We start from the raw sequence: 19,031 nt of genomic DNA on the forward strand, positions 1-19,031 counted from the left end.
AGATCTAGCTGAAAATAGTTAAAACAGAGTCTTCCAGTCAGTGACACTTTTTTTACTCCTTGCACTAGGATCAAACAGAGATAGGGGAGCAGACTGTGCCAGCTCTGTGCTCTCCAGAGACCTTTGCACATGGCCAGGAGGATCCCAGCTATGGATTTATGGAAAGCAATACAGCAAAATGTGCATTGCAGCTGCTCATCCAGAAAGCTTTTAGACATCCCTCAATAGTTGAGCAGCTCAGTGCCTTTATTAATAGAGGAAATGTATTTATCAAAATTCATGGGTCAGCACTGTTAAAGCTCCATAAATCCAATTTGCACAGGCCACCATTATTTATTTTTCCAGGTTGTTGCCTCAAAGAGGGATCCTTGCAGTATCTAATCCAGACTTCTCCACAGGCCTGTCTGAAACACTGCAGGAAATACTCTCTCCAGAACAGAGTCTTCCTCTTTGTCTGATTTCCTGAAGTGAAGGGCTGTGTTCAGGACTCATGGACCAAAGAGCAGGAAGCAGAAGTGGCCAGCCCTGACCACCACAGGGACACCGACACCACTCTCAGAGTGCCACTGACTCAGGCAGAAACCCAGCACAGCCACGGTCCCTGAGGCTTCAGCACAGACAGAATCCCCTGTGTGGTTTTCTGAATCCTCTGGGCTCTTGATGCCACACAGGATGGGGCAGATGCCACTGCAGCTGTGCCTTCTGCCTGGCTGCAGGTCTTTGTGACCCACTGACTGGGTAAGTGGAGGAAGCTTCAGCTTCTCCAGCTCCAGCTTCAGCCCCAGCTCCAGCTCTGCAGCCAAAAGGAGACCCTCTCTGGCCCAGACTCACCCCTTCTGAGGCTGCAGTTCTGCTTAGCCAAAGGGAAAAGGAGCAGCCCAGACAGCCACTGAGCCAATGACAACATTTGCATGTCCCCATGTGTTTGGAGCAGCTGTCAGTCTGGAGGTGGCATGTCCTACAGCATCCATCACACAGTTACAGGGAACGCTGGAATGCTTCTCTTGGGAACAAGCAACTCCCAGGGACCCAAGCTGTGAAAAAAAAAATAGATCTTGTAACACATTCTGGATCTGACTCTGCATTGTGTTAGATAAGCTTAATTTATGCTCAGGTCTTTGACTTTTTCTTTCTTTTCTCTTTTAAGAGAAAAATAACTAGAAATGGCATTTCAAGAAAGTAATTCATAAGGGCTGGTTGGAGATGAGCTGATATCTTTAAAAGTGGAGTTGAAGGCTAAATTAAAGTAGAATGGGGGCAAAAGGGTTTATTTGTTTTCCTCTTAGAAGGAGAGCTCTGAAAATCCAAGGACAGTATCACACAGGGGCAAGGGGAAATGAACAAGCAGTGAACAAATTGAAGCTGGAAATTAGCAGAATAATCTTTTCCCATCCCTTGAGCTCTATGTGCTCAAGCTTGTGGGCTGACTTCAGGGAAGTCTTCACCTAAATCAGGTGGGGACGTTGCCAGCTTTGAGCGCACAGCCTGCTCTGACTGGGATTTTGGTGATGTCAGAGCTCCTGGAAAATGACAAGCACTTCCCCTGGGGATTTCCTTCCCATGCCCCAAGAATTTATTACAAAGAGTAACGTCTTGTGAGAGCAAGCAGCAAAGATTTTGAGCTCCAGAAGTAGAAACTCCATCTCCAGGGAGCTTGTGGTTTACTGGAAACAGGTCTGAAGTCCTCAACTAAGGAGGACTTGACCAGTAAGGGAGTGGTGGGATTTTTGCCTGAGCAGGGACTCCGAGACTGTCCTCAGGCTGCATTATTTCTGCTGGGGAACACATCAGAGGCATCCCAAGGAAAACGCGGGTAAAAGAAAATCCTTGACTCTTTTGAAATCAGCTGTAAAATCTGAGAATGACTTGACCGTGCCTATGAAAGCCACATCTCCCCTGGGTCCTATGAGCATGGCAGATCCGTGAGAGCAGAGAAGGCAATGGGCTTTGCGGGAACGAGCATTAAATCAGCTGAAGGGCCGAGCCTCGCAGGGATTTCCCGTCCGAGCGGGGACACGGTGGGCTGCCCGCTTATGACCGAGCCATATTTGTGATTCCAGCTTCGACTGCTCTCCCGGTACCGCCTTCCCCGGCCTTCACGGCGCTGAGAAGCGCACCCGGGAGCCGCACCGGCGCCGCGCCAGGGCTCCCTCCCCGTGCCCGGGATGCTCCGAGCCGCCAGGCGCATCCCGGGGCTCGCAGGACGGAGCGGGGCGGTGCGGCGGGGGCGGGCCCGGGGCGGGCCGGGCCGGGGCGGGCCCGGGCGGCGGAAGCGGCGGCGGCGGCGGCGGCGCTGCGGGGCGGGCGGGCGGCGGGCCCGGGGCAGCGGCGGGCGGCCATGGCCGGGGCAGCCGGGCCGCCCCTGCCGCGGCTGCTGCTGCTGCTGCTGCAGCTGCTGGCGCTGCCCGCCGGCCGCGCCGACCGCGCCGGCCCCGGTGAGTCCCGGCGGGGCGGAGAGGGGCACGGCGGGGGCGGCCGCGGGGTCCCGGGGGGCAGAGGCGGCGGTGGGAAGGCGGAGGGTGATGTTGAGGGGAGCCCCGGGAGCTGCCCCGGGTGTCGCAGCTGCTGCCGGGGTGGATCTGCGGTGACTTTGGGGCGGTTCGCGCTTTCCCGAGGGAGTCGGGGGCTCTTGAGCATCCCCGGGGAGCAGCGCTTGTGCCGGCCCTGCGGAGCAGTGGGAGGTCAGACCACTGGCAGAGCGCTCTGCTGTGTTCGCAGCGGTCGTTCTCCTTGGGTTTGCCTTGTTTTCAGGTTACTTTACTTCCAGCGCATGCAGAAGGATGGATGGGAGCGTGGCTTTTGGGAGAGCGGTGGGTCTGGCGTCCCGCGGGGATTGTGCCTCCCCTCCGGAGCCGCTCTGGGGTGGCGAGGCTCGGGCAGGTGAGGGTGTTCGCCCGCTCGCTCCGTCCCGGAGGTCGCTCCTTGTGCCCCTGGCTGTCCTGTTCACGGTGCTTATCGCTCCTCGCGGTCCGCAGAGCGTGAGGCTCCCGGGGAGCCGCGGGGGACATGGCCCCGTGCCCCAGGCCCACCCTGCTCTGGCATCCTGCTCGCTGGGTTCCCAGCCCTGAGAGCTCCCTGCGCCTCAGGTGTGGTGCCGGGTTTGTCCCGGCGCCGTCCCGCCGGCTGTGGGAATGCCTCTGTCGGGAAAGCCTCCGTAGGGATGTGGCTGGGAGCTGGCAAAGAGCAGCTGCTGCCCAGGGGAGCGAGGGACCCTTGCTCTGCAACATTTGCAGGTGGATTTTAGAGCCGGGATAAAGGAACGGGATTTCTGTTACATTGTAAGTGGGAACACATCCTGCAACAGAGCCCAGTCTTTTCTCGAGTCAGGCTCATCAACTCTGGAGCTTTGGACGGTGTCTGCTTTGAAATGAGGGCTTCATCCCTTTGATGGGGCGCCCTGTGAAACCCGCAGCCAAGGTATTATGTCCTAAAACTACCATGAGATCATCTTTGGACAAACAAACCCAAGCTGTAGCAGGTGACTCTTTACTCTGAAATTGAAATGATGTGTCTCCTCTGTGCATCAGGGATTCTACCGCGTTCTGTTCCTTGTCTTAAAACACCTCTGGTTTTGAAATCTGCTTATGTGAGATCTGTATGGAAGAGGATGGAAAACAGCATCCACTGGACGGGTCTCTTGCTCAGTTTAAAGCTTGTTTCACATCATGGAACAGTCAAGTGGGACTTTCCAGGTGTTGCCACGCTGGTGTCGAGCAGAATGAATAGATGGGGATGGACACAAAGAGAGCACAGCACATGCCAGAGAACTCTCTCTTGATTCAAATGGGCTGCCAGAGCACACACTGGGCTGCAGTGACCTGTCTTTCAGGCTTTTCTGTGGTATTTCCTTGTCACCCTAGGTGGAGGAAGTCAGATACCAGGCTGCTGGTGCAGTTCTGGGTGCCCAGCACAGCCTGTGAGCAGGGGCTCAGCCCTTGTCACCACAAGAAGCTGTTTGTCAGTGGACTTTGTCCACAGCTGGTGCTTACCTGGTGACAGGCAGTGCGTGGGCAGGGCAGGTCTGCCTGCTCTGACCTGGTAATGCTCTTGAGCTCGCTCCACATAATTGACCAGTCCTTAATAAAGAGCACTGCTGATTGCTGGAGTTTTTAATTTTGCAGTTGGCCTGCCCTGTCCTCCCCCAAAGCCACACAAAGAGAGCTTTGGCTTGGTGAGGACGTGCAGGATGGCTGGTGACCATGGCTGACAGCTGGTGGGCTTGGGGCAGGTTGGAGGTTGTCTGATGGGACCTGTTGTGTGGAGAAGGACCAGGGCTCTCCCAGCTCTAATCACGCTTTGTGTCCCTGCCTACCCTCCTCCTGTGCCCATGGGCTGCTAGAAAGGAGTGTGCCAAGTGTGTGTGGAGTGTGCTGGGGGTACAGACACCGCTGATGAAAGCCTGCTCCTTTCCACAGCCCCTGTGTGGGAAATGTCCCTGGGCTTGCAGGGATCACAGCCAGCTCTTGTCCACAGTACCCACGCACTGTGCTGGTGTTTCAGCCGGGGAGATTTGGTTTGAAAAGCCCCTTTTGTGGTCTCTGCTCCTTGCTGGCTGAGTGTGACCCTGGCCTGGGAGCTGCAGGGGGACAGCCTTGGCTGTCCTGCTCAAGGCTCACTTTTCCCTATGGCCTTTCCTGCCTCTGTGCATGGAGGTGCTGCCAGCTCTGCTCCCTTGGCTGTCCCCCGGGGCAGCCCCTGCGGCAAGGTCAGAGCCAGGCTCTTCCTGCAGGAGCAAATCCTCCAGCTGCCTTGTGTGGCTGGTATTTCTGGCTTTCCTGTTCCCTCCTTTCCCTGCTGGGCTCGCAGGATGCCCGCAGGCTCTGCCTTGGGAAGTTGCCAAGGAGTTAAAGCCGTGATTACCGCTCCTGTCTCCCGGCCCTGCCGTGGGTGCAGGCTGGCCAGCGTCCTCCTTTGGGGCATGAATCGTAGTTCCTGCTAGGATTAGATTCCTCCCGGCAGGAACTACGTCCCAAGGATCTGCTCCTGCCTAAGGATTGTTTTCCTCTTTCTTTGCTGTCTTTCTTATACACAGTTGGGTCCTCTGTGTTTGCAGCACGAGCCTGTGGGAACGCCAGGTTAACTCACCCTCGCTGCTATTCTATGATAGCAATGAGGAATCTGCCTCTGAAAGGTGCCACAGTTTCTCCCCACTCTGGGGATTCCAAAGTAGGAAAGGAGCACCAGGAAGCACTTCACAGACACATGAGGACATAACCTTCTACCCTCTTGCTGAGTGTTACAAACTTTGGTTCTGGATGGTCTTGGCTCCGCTGTCTCTGTGCAGTTTATCCCTTTCTCAGCTGGTGTGATGCTTCTTTTCCAGCTCTGAGCTGCAGTCTGGCTGCTCTGTGTAATGTATATTTTGCTGGGGGGGATCTGTAGGTGTGTAGCTGGGCAGAGGGATGGAGGATCGAGTTCATCCTGATGGCACTTCGGCTGAGTAGCTGCTGTCCTCTTGCACACCCTTTCAGCCTACCCTCGGGCTGTTCTCACTGTCCCAGCAGCCTTTCTTCCAGCTAGGAAAATCACTAGGCTTTAGAAGGTATGTCTGAAATTTTACGTTTGCAGCACATGAATTTGCATAGTGTTGTGTGTCACAGGAAGGCAGAACCTTGTGTCCTGAGCTGGGTAAATGGATAACCACAGAATGGCTCTGGTTGGAAGGGACCTTTACAGATCATCTCATGGGCAGGGACACCTTCCACCAGACCAGCGTGCTCTGAGATCCCTCCAGCCTGGCTTGGACACTTCCAGGGATGGAGCAGCCACAGCTTCTCAGGACAATCTGTGCCTCCTCACCCTCACAGGGAAGAATTTCCCCCTGCCATCCAATCTAAATCTCCCCTCTTTTGGTTTAAAATCATCCCCCATCCTTTCACTCTCTGCCCATGTAAAACATCAGCCCATGTGCCCAGCCGGAGCCAAGGGCACAGCTCTTGCCTCTTGGCACCATAAACTGCTGCTGGGGCAGAGGGCACCCCGTGCTGCCTGCACCCATCTGCTCTGTGCTGTGCCCAGGGCTCCTGCTGCCCATTCCATCACCTTTCCTTCTGCCATCAGCCTTTCCTCCTGACCTTTTCCTCCTCCTTGGTGTCTCTGGTGATCTCTTATCTTCAGGGCACGTTTCTCAGAGTGAAGTTTAGGCATCTGTTAGTGCTCTCTGGTTCAGGGTGATGGTTTTATAGTAGGCATGTGGGTGGTTCTGGCTGGAGGTGCACGGATCACCACATATCTAATGGGACTGGAATGAGAAATCAGGGACACAGAGTGCACTGTTCCAAGAAACATTAAACCCCCTGTGTGCTTCTGTGGGTGGATAAAGCCCTGCAGCCTGCCCCCAGCAGCTCCCCCACCAACTGCTGTGCTCTCTCCCCTGCAGACTCCCTGTACGTCTCCGAGTACTTCTCTCAGAGTGCACAGAAGCTCTCCTTCTACAGCTGGTATGGGAATGCCAAGCTCTTCCACTTCCACGTGCCAGAGGACACCGTGCTGCTGCGCTGGCTCCTGCAGGCGTCCCGGGGGAAGGGCCCTGAGTGCACCAGCATGGAGATCACTGTGTATGTATGTCCTGTGTCCCTGTGCCAGGGCTTGTCCTCTGGGCTCCTTGTCCCCTTGTCCTGCTCACTTGTGGCTGGGGCTGGCTGGTGGTGGAGGCTGGGCAGCTCCTCAGCTGCTGGAGCTGTAGTTTCTTCATGCAGCAGCAGTGAGTCTGTGTTTAAACCTGTAGGAGTGTTTGGTGTTCGTGTTAGCAGTGGATCTGGGGGTGCCTGTCAGGTGTGGTGTCCAAGAGACCCCTTAGGACATTGGAGAGAGCTTCACAGTGAGGCAGGTGTGCTGCTCAGAGGTGTTCCTGGCCTGACAGAACCTGCACGTGGTGCCAAACGATGTGGCAGGACTACAAGGGACTTGAGCAGACCCAGAGTGGCTGGAGATGGGCAAACTGCCCAGTGCAGGAGAAGGGAGGAGATCTGGGGGCACTTTGTGAGGGGTGCAGCCAAGCGTGGGGCAGAGATAGCAGAGGAATGTGGTGCTGTGTGGACACAGCAGCATGAGGAGATTGAAACTCAATGTCAGTGAAAGAAATGCTGCCTTTAAAACAGTGCTTGACTTGTTGAAGGACTCGAGGTCCCAAACTTGGCAGATTTTGAGCTTTATCTTTGGAGGACACCGAGCTTCCTCAGCAAGTTGTGCCCGTGGAGTCACGTGGGTCTCTGGCACCCATTCCACGGAGATCTGGGAGTGACTGGAGCTGCTTGGCTTGTGCTTCCCTGGTCTATCCTGGGGGGACTGGCACTCTTAGTTGCACCTGAGCAGCCTGGCACAGATGATCTGCCTGCTTTCTGCTTCCCAGAAAGGTTTCCAGCAGTCTGGGGACGTGAGGGACAAGGCAGCAGCTAAACAATAATCCGAGAAACGATGGCTAACCCAGATAAGCTCCAAGGAGTAATAACATATCACCTGTCATGTCTGCTTGTTGGACCTGTTGCAGTGCAGTCCAAAAGCAATCAAATTAAATGCCAAATTGACTGGGTAAATATCTCCCACGTTCCTCAGCTGTGTGTGTCTGCTACTTCAAATGCTGGGCTTATCTAGAAAGCAGAAGTGCTGCTGTATTGAAGTTTGTAATAGGGGCTTCCTTGGAAAGTGTCTTTTAGTCTATCTGTTTGCCTTCCTTAAAAGAGGAAATGGGAAGATGCAGATCTTAGCTAGAAAATTAAAGTTCTTTGTAGATGATTTTCCCTATATGGGGAATTTGCTGATGGTTATAAAGCAGTAGTCTGTGGGTGGGCCTTAGCCTTAGCAAGTGTTGGAAATTTGCTCCCAGGCTTGATGGAACCATGTAAATCTTAATAAGCTGCCAAGTTAAACCAATCTCTAAATAAATCCCAGATAAGCCAATAGCAGCCGGTCCTCAGCAGATGAAAATGATGACTCCACTTGAAAATGTGGGGTTTTCCAGCCTGCTCCCTTTCCAGTCCCAGGCCAGTCTGTATCCCTGTTCGTTCATCTTGCCGGTGTCGGGTTTGCTCTCACCGCGGTTTCTCTCGCAGGCACTTTCGGCACGGAGCCCCTCCCGTCATTAACCCTTTGGGCACCCGCTTTCCTGCCAACGCCACCGTCCGTCCCTCCTACAACATCAGCATCACCCTGAGCAGCGCCGTGCCAAACACCACCTTCGTCAACGTCACCACCCCTGCCGCTGGGGACTGGTTCATCGCCGCCCACCTGCCCCAGGCTGCGGGCAGGATCGAGGTCAAGGTGAGGGACCTGCCCAGTGCCCTGCCCCTCGTGTCTCACCACAACCACAGCTGACCCCTGTGCTCTCCCCTCCTGCAGGGTTTCTCCACTCCATGCCCCTATATGTTCCAGGCAGATATGTTTGTGCTCAGACTCACTGATATGCCTGTCCTGGAGCCTGGTGTCCCCATGCCTCACACCGTTGTCTCGCCTGCTAAGCCACTGCATGTCAAGTGAGTGGGAGCAGCGGGTGGGCAGCTGAGGGCATGGCAGGGTGGGATTGATTTCCCACAGGAGCTGTTTAGGGGAAGCCAGGGTTGTTCCCACGTGGGGCTGGAGCTGGGGGGTCTGTGAGCCTGCTGCTGAGCTCCCTGCAGCAGTGCTAGGGTCTGCACGGGGAGCACACGAGCATCCTTCTCCGACTCTTCCCAGGTGGTCACAGATTCAACTGCAGGAGTTTTAGTCCTTCCAGGTGTTTGCCTTGGGAAGGATTTTCACAGCACCAACCAGGGCAGTCTAGCTCTTGTCACAAAGCCCTGGGGACCTGGCTGTGTACAAGTACAAGCTCTGCAAACTGCTGCTCCCTCCCCTGCAGGGTCTTCGTTCCCAAGCACGCGGCAGCGATGCGGTTCCAGCTGAGCAGCTGCGTCACCAGCGAGCAGAGAGCCTGCACTGTGAGGGTGCTGCTGGGCTCCATCACCCTGCCCCAGTCCTTCCAGAGGAGCCTCACCTGCACGGGGAGCACCAACTGCAGCCTGGCCCTGGAGTCACCCCCCTGGGAGAAGTGGCTGCAGATCATGGTGGAGAGTCTCGGCACTGCCAACGCCAGCGTGTCGGTGGAGATGCTGGCTTCTTTCACAGGTGGGATTCCATGTTCTTTAGCAGTGGGGGAAGGACCAGAGGGAGCTCTGTGTGTGCTGTGTCCCCCTTGGGTCTTTGGGTGCCTGGCTGTGGTGGCCTATGCTCTCCATCCTGCTGGTTGCCTCCTCTTGGACGCCATAGTTTTTGCTTTGGGGACAAAACTGAAAACTCCGGTGTTCACCCCAGAGAGGCTCTTGCTAGAGCTGCCTGTTTGGAAACACCTGAAAAGTTCAGTGTTATTTTTCTAAAGGTTGTTTGGCAAGCAGTGGCTGGCTCAAAATTTGGTGGGGAAAATAGTTTTCTGTGGTACACCAGACTAAGGCTGTATTGACTACTAATTGGCTAAGAGCAGGCTACAGGCAGGAAACCACCTCACAGAGGTTTACTTGGGGAAATGTCTGGAGTTTTTGTAAGGGGGTGTCACCATTTCCAGTGACACTGTGTGGCTCAGGTGCTCACAAGGTCCCTGTGGCTGTGAGAGGCACGTTTGCACCTATTACATGACCATAATCCCTGTTTGACTGCTGGAAGCTCACCAACTAGGTACATTTTTAAAGTTTTCTTCTGCTGGGGGTTCTGCCACCTCCTCTTCAAAGCAGAGCCTCATCCTGTGTGCTGGAAGCCTGGCACTGGCAGCAGAAGTGTTATTAGAGGATAGCACTGGAGTCTCTGGGAGCAATGGACAGTCTCCAGCAGTGGGACTCCAAGTGTCCCATGCAGCTCCATCTGCCACAGTGTGCCCAGCTCCACTGGGTTGGTTTCTCCCTCCTGCTCAGCTTTGTTTGCTCACATACGGGGAGCTGGGAGAGAGTTTTGTGCAGCCTGTGGCACAGCTGTGTGCTGAGCTCTGCTGGTGGTGAGTGAGCACTCCCTGGGCACCTTGATGGTGCTGTGTTATCCCTTCCTCTGTTCCCTCTTCCCTGCAGCTCCAGGGTGCTTCCACCCACAGCCTGGCTCCCAGCAGTGTCCCAGCTTGCTGATGCTCCTCCTGCAAAGATGGCACCTCGGGGACAGTTCAAGCAGGGCATGAACCCCCTGAAACCCCCCAGTTTGTGCAGGGCATGAACCACCTGAAACCCCCCAGTTTGTGCAGGGCATGAACCCCCGAAACCCCCCAGTTTGTGCAGGACATGAACCACCTGAACCCCCCCAGTTTGTGCAGGGCATGAACCACCTGAACCCCCCCAGTTTGTGCAGGGCATGAACCACCTGAAACCCCCCAGTTTGTGCTGCCCCTTGGAGCACTGGATTTGCTGGGTGAGGTGCTGGACCTGGCTGTGCTGATTCCTCTCTTTTTTGGCTCTAGTTTGCAGACCAGGAAGCACCAGCTCCTTCCTTAACTTCATCAGCCTAAACCAGAGCCAGGCTGGTGCCAGGCCAGGAGCAGCAGGCAGCTCTGCCCCAGCTGCAGCCGAGGCTCCGCTCAACGCGTCCGGGCAGCGCAGCTCCTGCCTGCAGAGCCAGCCCGTGGTCAGGGAGGACCTGGACGTGGTGTCCGTGCGCTACCGGCTCCTGAACGGCCCCAGCGTGCCCGTGAGCTCCCTGTCCCCCACCCTGCTCCTGCTCAACCTCAACACGGGCATGGACAGCGGGGGATCCCTCGTGGTCAGCCTGCTGCTCAACAAGGTGAGTGGGGTGAGGAACCGGGTTGTGTCCCCTTGGCAGGGCTTGTCCCTTGTAGGCACCGGTGGGATTGTTTCTGTTTTTGTTGTTACAAAGTACTCCGAGCCTTTTTTAGCTGCTTCCAGCGTGTCCCACCTGCCAGCTCCAATTCAAATGGCACAGCCTGCAGCATGTGGCGGCAGTGACACAGAGGAGACAAAATGGAAAACAGCTGCGGTGCCATCTTCTCCATGGGAGCCTGGCACCTTGCCACCAGAAGAGGAGGCTGAGCAGGGGAACCCAGGGGTGTTCCTGTCCAAGTCACTGATTCCCAGGCTCCTTCAGTCACACCACACCACCACCACCAAAATCAGCCCCCTGAAATTCCACTGAACTTCTTGAGGGCTGGCCCAGGGCTCTGCCCTGATGTTCTGCAGACTCTGCCTTGTGTCTCTCCTGTGCTGGTGCTGAAATGATGAGGGGGTGTCCCAGCTTTGGGGCAGGGTCCCCCAGGAGGGTCTCTTGCCTCTCAGCCATGACACAACGCAGTGGTAGCACAAGGTCCAGTGAAACAGAAACCTTCTGAATTGATGGGTCACTTGACCTGAAGGATTTATTGTCCCTGGGCACTGTGGGGCAGGAATGGTGCAGGGGGTGGCACTGGGGCACTCTAACGTGGGGCACTGCTCTGTTTGCACAGACGTCTGTGAGCCTGGCCAATGCCACCGTGGCAGCCTGTGTGAGTGCTGCTTCTCCAGTGCTGTCCCTCAACGCCACACAGAACTGCAGCACAGGTAGGAGAGACGCTGGCACTGCCACCAGCTCAGCTGTGTCATCCCAGGCTCTGCTTTTAGACCTGGCAGGCTGTTAACTGACTCAGGATTTCATGGTGTGTCCCAAAGGTTTCTGCACAAACCCTCATGAGGTCTTTGTGCTGGCACATTCCCAGGGTGCTGGGGTGCAGGTGGTGGTCTTGGCACCACGAGGTAGCCTCCACCAAAGGAAGGTCTGGTTACCAGCTGGGGCTCTTCCAGCCTTGTTGGCAGGAGGTTTGGGGATGGTGAAGGTACTGCTGGGTGTGCAGAGCAGCTAAGCTGTGCACTGGAGGACCAGCCAAGACAACAGGCTGTTCCAGGTGCCCTGTGCTGCCCAAATATGCACGAGGAACTGAGATGACAGAAAAAAATGAGATCTCAAGAAAAAGGGTCTTGAGAGCTGGGGTCCTCTCCATGCCCCTGGTGCCTCCTAAGCATGGGAGCAAGGAGCCACGGGAGGTAGCTGATTCCTGTGTGGTCAGTCTCAGCCTGGGATTGCTGTGGGCCCTTCTCCTCAAGCCCTGGCACATCACAGCACCCTCCTTTTTTCAGCTTTCTCCCAGGGCTACCCTCTGAGTGTGAGCACGTCCTCTGCAGAAGCAACGCTGATTGTCCTGTACCCACAGACTGATGACTGGTTCCTGTCCCTGCAGCTCCTCTGCCCCAAGGGACAGGGGTGAGTCTGGGTGTCACCTCACTACCTCCTCCCACTGTCATTGTGTGAGCAAACCTGACCCCTCTGTCCTCCTGTCTGGGCTGTGGGCTCCTCTCACTGGTGGCATTGCCCTGTGGCTGCAGAGGGGCAGGGAGGTGGGTGGCCCTGCTCACTTGCTCCCTTGTGAGCACCCTGCAGCTTGTTTGATGCTGAGCTGGCACAGCTCACGTCGACTGCAGATGGCAGAGGCTGCCTAGGTGAGCTTCCCCTTCCCCAGGTGCATTCAGAGGTGATAAGTTGGGAAATAATTGCTGCTGTTACCCTTCTGGGAGGTCTCTAAGGTGCGGAATTCCTGCAGTTTGCCTTCCTGCTGGTTTCCTGTGTAAGGAGCCAAGTGCACGATGCAAAACAGCACTGGTGACACTAGTCCTGAGGGCAGTCTTGGGCACTGGGGTCTGCCATGGGGTCTGGGCATCCACCTGCACATCAGTTTGGCAGCCCAAGGGGCGAGGGAGCAGGGATGGAGCAGATCCCAAAATACCAGGGAGCTTGCAGGCAGGAGCACGGCCTGGCCATGGGGAGCAGGGCAGGGGCTGTCCCAAGGGCTGTGGCAGCAAGGGGACGTGCTGTCCTTGCAGGGAATGTGGCAGTGCTGAAGGCAGAGTGTCGGTGCTGGCGTACCTCACCCCCTGCTTCAACGACTGCGGCCCCTACGGGCAGTGCAGCCTCCTGCGCAGGCACGGCTTCCTCTACGCTGGCTGCAGCTGCAAGGCTGGTGAGTGCCCCGTCCTGGGAAGCTCTGACAGCACAGCTCAGGGTGGTGGGGTTGTCTCAGGGTCTCTCACTGGTCAGAGTCACCCCGAGAAAAGTTTAAAAGTCTCTTTTCCCAGCCTGGCGCTCGAAGAAGGAGTCAGAGCTCTTCAGTTCTCGGTCTCAAGGTTGTTTATTGTTCCTTATCTATAAAATTCTTTCTCCTGTCCTGCCAAGGTCTGTTCAGCAGGACAGACAGAGGCACTCTGCCTTCCCCTGGGGCAGTGTTATGTCTTTATACTAAAAACTAAGTGTACAATATTTACAATTACTTCCCAATACCCATCACCTATGTTAGACAGTGAGCTTCTACTCTAAACCAATCTAAAAGTGCCAACATCACAGCAGAAGATGGAGGTCAAGAAGAAGAAAGGCTGGGCATGCCTGGATTCCTCCATCTTGCCCCCTGAACCCCCATTCTAGAAACCCCAAAATCTATTTTTCACCCTGTGATAAATTCACTGTCATTCTGCCTAAACTGTCATGGCTTGAAAATCTTCATCTAAGGTTGGTAACTTGCTCCACAGGTCATAATCAAAACCACAGGCACCTTGGGCTCTGTGCCAGGTTCTCTGAGCCCCCTGCAGGGGTCTTGGCTGCTCAGAACAGCCAGAGGGATGTCTGGGTCCTGACAGTGTTGGACTGGGGGAGCCTGGGGTTTGCTGTGGGTGGCAGTGTCACAGTACCCGGGGGAGCAAAGTTCTGGGAAGCACCCAGAGGTGATGGGGAATGGGATGAAGACAGCTTGGAGCCCCCCAGGGCTTGGAGCAGTGCTGCTGAGCATCTCCAGAGAGATCAGGGTGCCTGAAAATGCCTGTGTCAGAGCCTGTGCCTGTCAGGGTTTGCTGTGTAGGGTCCTGGGATGAGATGTGATGAGGCTGGGCTGCAGTCCCTGTGTCTCCTGCCAAGAGCCTTAGACTCAGAGGTGCCCCTGGAGGAGGAATATCTGTGTCAGCTCCTAATTATCTTAATGGCCTGGGAAGTCTGTGGTGTAGGGAAGATGAGCTCTGCTTTGCTTGGGTGGGTCTGTGCACCTGTTCTCAGCTGAAGGACAAGGCAAAATGTGGTTCCCTGCTGCTCTGGGCCTGAGCCAGGACCTCCCTGCTGCAGTGCTGCTGATGGGTGAGGAGGGAGATGGAGAACAGCATCCTGACTTCCCCGAGGGCTGCCAGGTTCTGGGAAGCACAGAGCACCTTAAGGGAACTGGAGAATCAGGCTGAGGACAGCTTTCTGCTGAATCACTCTGAGCAAAGTGCCCCATCTGCATATTGGTGACCCAGAAATAAACCAGAGAGAGCGGGTTCCCTGGGCTCTGCCTGGCAGGGAGCCAGCACCTGGGGCAGAGCTGCTGCTGTGGGTTACAGTCACTCTGGAATGGGATGGATGCCACTGTTAACTCTGCTTCTTGACCATGGAGTGCCTGCATACCCCAGCTGCCCTGTGGCTGACCTCCTTTCTTCAAAAGGAGGTCATGGGCATCCAATATTTAATTAAAATAATTTAAATAACTTTTAAAAAGAAGAGGCAGATTTGTGTTCGTAGAAATTGCCTCAGTTCAGTCCTTGGTACCAGTCAGGGGGTGAGAGTTGTGTTTTGTGTCAGGCACTGTCCTTTAGGAAATTTTCACTGCTGTGCAGGTCTGGATGTCACCATGGGCTGAGGCAGTGGGCTTGTTCAGCCAGTGGAAGAGGAGCTGGAGTGGGACCAGTCACACTCTGTGCTGCCCAGAGGTTACAGGGACCCTGGAGCCAGCTCTGCAGGGTGAGCACAGGGAAAGGGCAAGAGCCCACAGACATTGGCTGCAGCAAGGAAATTGTCACCTAAATTGAAGAAGACACATTTTTTTCCCCTCCACAGCTGTTTGTTTTTGCACAGGTTCCAGGTCTCCATCCTTGGAGATCTTCAAAAGTCAGTTGGGGAAGGTCCAGAGCAGCCTGACCTGGTTTGGGGTCTGCCCTGCCATGACAGCTGGTAGGAGAGGAGCCCAGTGGCTTCCTCAGTGCTGGGGATTGTTCTCCACCTGATTCCTGGGACCTGCAGGGATCTTGTACCCAACTTACACCACGTGAAGCATCTGAACCTTGAGTGCTTGATGTTCCACCAGCACGTAGCACGTGTGTTGAGTTACTGCAGGGATGGAAAGTACCAGTGTGGATGTAGGATGGCCTCTGCTACGTGGGGACAACCTGGGGAATGTCCTCAGGGCAGCCACAGGGCTCTGCTGGGCTTCCCCAGCTTCCCACAGCAGAGTGTGTGATGAGTAATGAGACACCCTGAGAGCAGGAGCGCGAGAGGCTGATGCAGAAGAGGCTCAGGGACGGTCTGGTGTGGGATTGCTCCTTCTCAGGCACCCCAGAATCCTGCTGCTTGCTGTGGGAGGACAGGGCAGGCCCTTTGAGATCCACAGAAGCCTCTGTGTCCGCAGGTTGGGGCGGCTGGAGCTGCACAGATGACAGCAAGGCCCAGACCGTGGGCACACAGAACTTGGCCACGCTCCTGCTCACCCTGAGCAACCTCATGTTCCTGCCTGCCATTGCAGTCGCTGTCCATCGCTTCTACCTGGTGGAGGCCTCTGTCTACACCTACACCATGTTCTTCTCCACGGTAGGACTGCCTTGTGTCCCCTGACACCTCCCCCTGAGCTCTGGCAATGCCACAATGAAGTCCTTGGTGGAGCAGCCCATCCTGGAGCTCCACAAGGAGCTTCTGGGATCATTGGACAAGCACCTCCGTGGGCACATTGTAGTATCCAAAAATGTTAAGGGGTTGGAATGGACCTTAAAAATCACCTGGTTCCATGGACAGGGACACTTCCACTAGACCTGGTGGCTCAAGGCCTTACCCAACCTGGCTTTGAATACTTCCAGGGCTGGGGCATCAACAACCTCCCTGGGGAACCTGTTTCAGTCTCTCACCATGCTCACAGTAAAAAATTTCTCCCTAATATCTAACCTAAATTTCCCCTCTTTCAATTTGTACCTGTTAGTCCTTGTCCCATCACTCCAGTTCCTGAGAAGAATCCCTCTCCATCTTCCCTGTAGCCCCCTTCAGATGCTATGAGTTCTCCATGCAACCTTCTCTTCTCCAGGCTGAGCAGCCCCAACTTTCTCAGCCTGTCTTCATAGAGCAGGTGCTTCAGTCCCCTCGTCATCTGCATGTCCCTCCTCTGGCCCTGCCCCAGCTCTGTGTCCTGCCCTTTCAGAGCTGCTGGGACAGTGCAGAGTGCCTGCTCTCCATAATGCCACAGCGGTTTGGTGGAGCTTCCTGGAGCCACTGCAGGAGGGATCCTGCCTGTGGGCTCAGCCTTCTCCTGCCTCCCCTTCCCAAAGAGCCCTGTGGTGCTGCTGGCTCCATGCTGACCTTTGCTTTTGTCCCCTTTTGGCCCAGTTCTACCACGCGTGTGACCAGCCGGGCGTGGCCGTGCTGTGCATCATGGACTACGACACCCTGCAGTACTGCGACTTCCTGGGCTCCGTGGTCTCCATCTGGGTCACCATCCTGTGCATGGCCCGCCTGAAGAAGATCCTGAAATACGTGAGTGTCAGGTGTCCCCACGTGGCCCAGCCAGACCCCAGCCAGCCAAGCTGAGTAGCCACACTGAGCCCTCTGTATTTAATGACACAGCTGGGTGACAAAGCCTGTTTGTCACCCAGTGCCACCCTGAGTTGTTTTGTCCCGGCAGTTTGGTTTGTGAGCCTGTGTGCTTGTAGGGGCTGGGCCTGAAAATTTCCCCTGAGATTTGGGGTAAAGGTTTGTGGTTTCTGTGGCTTCTCCTTCTTGAAGGTGTTTTTCCTGACTCTCGTGTGGATGCAGAGCCAGAAGGAGAGGTTCTCCTTGCCTCTGGCATGTCTGGCTGCGCTCTCTCAACAGATGAGCTCCTGCCAGTAGTGGTGGTGTCTCTTTTCCAGGTCCTTTTCGTCTTGGGGACCCTGTTAATTGCCATGTCCCTGCAGCTGGACCGCAGAGGGGTGTGGAACATGATGGGTCCCTGTCTCTTCGCCCTCCTCATCATGGTTACAGCCTGGGTAAGTGAGGCCAGCCAGGCAGGACCTGCTGCCCTTTGCTCCCCGTGGGCAGTGGTGGTGGTAGAGCAGACCCAAGGCTCCAGCCCATCCAGAGGCATGGCCTGAAACCCTGAAACACCCAGATGGAGGGAGCAGGGCAAGGGATTCACCTTCCAATCCTGCAGTAACTGAGAAACCCCTGGTTCTGGGTCTCACACCTGGAGCTGCAGTGCTGTCCCGAAGAACGGGCTGTGGCTTGGCCCTGGGCAGGAGCTGCAGCATCTGTGCTGGGCTCTGGTGCCACAGCTCCTGGGGGGGTTTTGCAGAGCAGAGATGGGCCCAAGCAGCAGGGAGGGCCAAATTCCTCAGGGACAGCAAGCACCCTGGTGTAGCAGTTTGTTTAGGGCGGCAGGCAGGCAAGGAGACTCCACAGGGCTTCTGAGGGTGCTGGGTAGATGAGGGCCTATTGGGCGTCCCACCCCCGGGAGCAGCATGGTTTCTGAGGAGAAAGGGGGAAGGGAGAGCCTAGGGAGAAAAGGGGCCAAGAGAGAGCTAAGGGCCAAGAGAGCCTCTGTGGTCTCCCTGGCACAGCTTACCAGGGAGATTCAAGGTGGGCACAGAATAAGACTTGGGCCAATGGGATTACAGATCCATGATACTGCAGGGGAGGATCACAGGCTTGGAAAAAACCCTACATTTTGGATGTGGTGAGACAGAGCATACCGTTTAAGTAAAATGTAACACCACACCCTGGGAGGCTGGCAGATGCTCTGGGGTCTGTTTCCCCGCTGCCCCAGCCTCTGCCGGGCTGCTGAACCCCCAGAGTGTGCTCTGACCCCCCCAGGTTCACCACGGAGCAAAGCGCAGGCACTGCTACCCCTCCTCGTGGAAGCGCTGGGTTTTCTACCTCCTCCCAGGGATCACCTTGGCTTTCATTGCCATCTCAGTGTACGCCTTCATGGAAACCAATGAGAACTACTACTACACCCACAGCATCTGGCACGTGCTGGTGGCCTGCAGCGTCGCTTTCCTGCTCCCTCCTCGCGACAAGCATAAGAAGCCCTGGGCCTGGTCCCAGAAGCTCACGTGTCGCTATCAGATCTGCCAGAACGACCGTGAGGAGCTCTATGCTGTGACCTGACCTGGCCTGGCCTGGCCTGGCTGCAGGGATGGGGAGGCTGCTCCTGCCCGTGGCTGCCCCTGGGCACCCACGTGCTCGTCCCCTGGGCAGGAGGGCGCAGCGTGGACTGGGTTTCAAGGTGAAGATGGTCTGGGCTGGTCTTGTGGAGGCAAGTTTGAGGCCACCTCTGCTTTTCTGCTGGGGTGGGGCAGGCTCTTCATGGTTCCAGATCAAGGAATAGCTTGTCCCCCACCTCCCCATAGCTCTGGGGGAGATCGCCAACCCTTCTTCCCCCGCTGCTGCATCCATGAGGGTTGGGCTTAGCCCACACTGAGCTGGAGCCAAGGCTTTGGCTGCTGGGCTCTTCTCTGCACCCCGTCCTGGCAGAGGATGTGGGACAGGGAGCTCCCCTGCCATCCTGCAGCCAGCACTTGAACCCAAGAGAAGAACACGTTTCTTCTGCTCTGGGGAGCAAATGCTGCTGAGTGCCCTTGGTGCTGATGGGGAGGGAGGGAGGGAGCTGATCCCAACATGTGCTGGGCCCTTGGCTGCTGTCTCCTTGGGGGTCTGGGGCCTCTCTCCCTCTGAAACAGGTGCTGCTGCTCTTACCTGGTCCTGATTCTGTGGGGGAAGAATGAGGCTGGGACTTGGGCCCTGGGTTCAGGATCAGACCTGTCAGGAATGTGAAAAACCCCACGTGGGGACATGCAGGAGACAGCAGCAGCGTGCGACACGCCCAGCAGTGCAGGGTTTAGTCTGAGTTTAACTTCAGCTCTGGAAGGAGCCAGGCTGATGGTGTTCAGGGATTCACTGTTTTCCTCCTTTTGGGGGGTTTGGCGTGGGCAGGGCTCTCTCTGGGGCAGCACAGGGGTGGTGTCTGAGCTGCTCCTCCAGTCTGCTGTGCCCCAGAGCCTGGATGTGCTGCA

At 56.1% G+C, this 19,031-nt stretch overlaps 1 protein-coding gene across 1 annotated transcript; it reads left to right on the forward strand.

Moving 5' to 3' along the window:
* The first annotated feature begins 2,316 nt into the window (after positions 1 to 2,316).
* Positions 2,317 to 18,590, forward strand: PGAP6 (post-GPI attachment to proteins 6). Its single transcript, XM_084216352.1, has 13 exons — positions 2,317 to 2,435; positions 6,380 to 6,557; positions 8,052 to 8,259; positions 8,338 to 8,471; positions 8,834 to 9,099; positions 10,406 to 10,725; positions 11,402 to 11,495; positions 12,069 to 12,192; positions 12,810 to 12,946; positions 15,407 to 15,585; positions 16,369 to 16,515; positions 16,890 to 17,006; positions 17,830 to 18,590. Exons 1-13 carry the CDS (start codon positions 2,339 to 2,341, stop codon positions 18,124 to 18,126), a joined length of 2,298 nt encoding a protein of 765 aa, XP_084072478.1. The 5' UTR covers positions 2,317 to 2,338; the 3' UTR covers positions 18,127 to 18,590.
* Positions 18,591 to 19,031: the final 441 nt, after the last annotated feature.

The sequence above is a fragment of the Fringilla coelebs genome (assembly GCF_963513975.1).
Source record: "Fringilla coelebs genome assembly, chromosome: 16".
In the NCBI taxonomy this organism is placed as follows: Eukaryota; Metazoa; Chordata; class Aves; order Passeriformes; family Fringillidae; genus Fringilla; species Fringilla coelebs.

What these genes read in the sequence shown, in the direction of transcription:
- PGAP6 (XM_084216352.1), top strand. Translation starts at nt 2,339, where the DNA reads ATGGCCGGGGCAGCCGGGCCGCCCCTGCCGCGGCTGCTGCTGCTGCTG. An exon ending in TGGCTGCAGCTGCAAGGCTG is followed by an intron (nt 12,947 to 15,406) that starts GTGAGTGCCCCG and finishes CTGTGTCCGCAG; the next exon opens with GTTGGGGCGGCTGGAGCTGC. An exon ending in TGAAGAAGATCCTGAAATAC is followed by an intron (nt 16,516 to 16,889) that starts GTGAGTGTCAGG and finishes TCTCTTTTCCAG; the next exon opens with GTCCTTTTCGTCTTGGGGAC.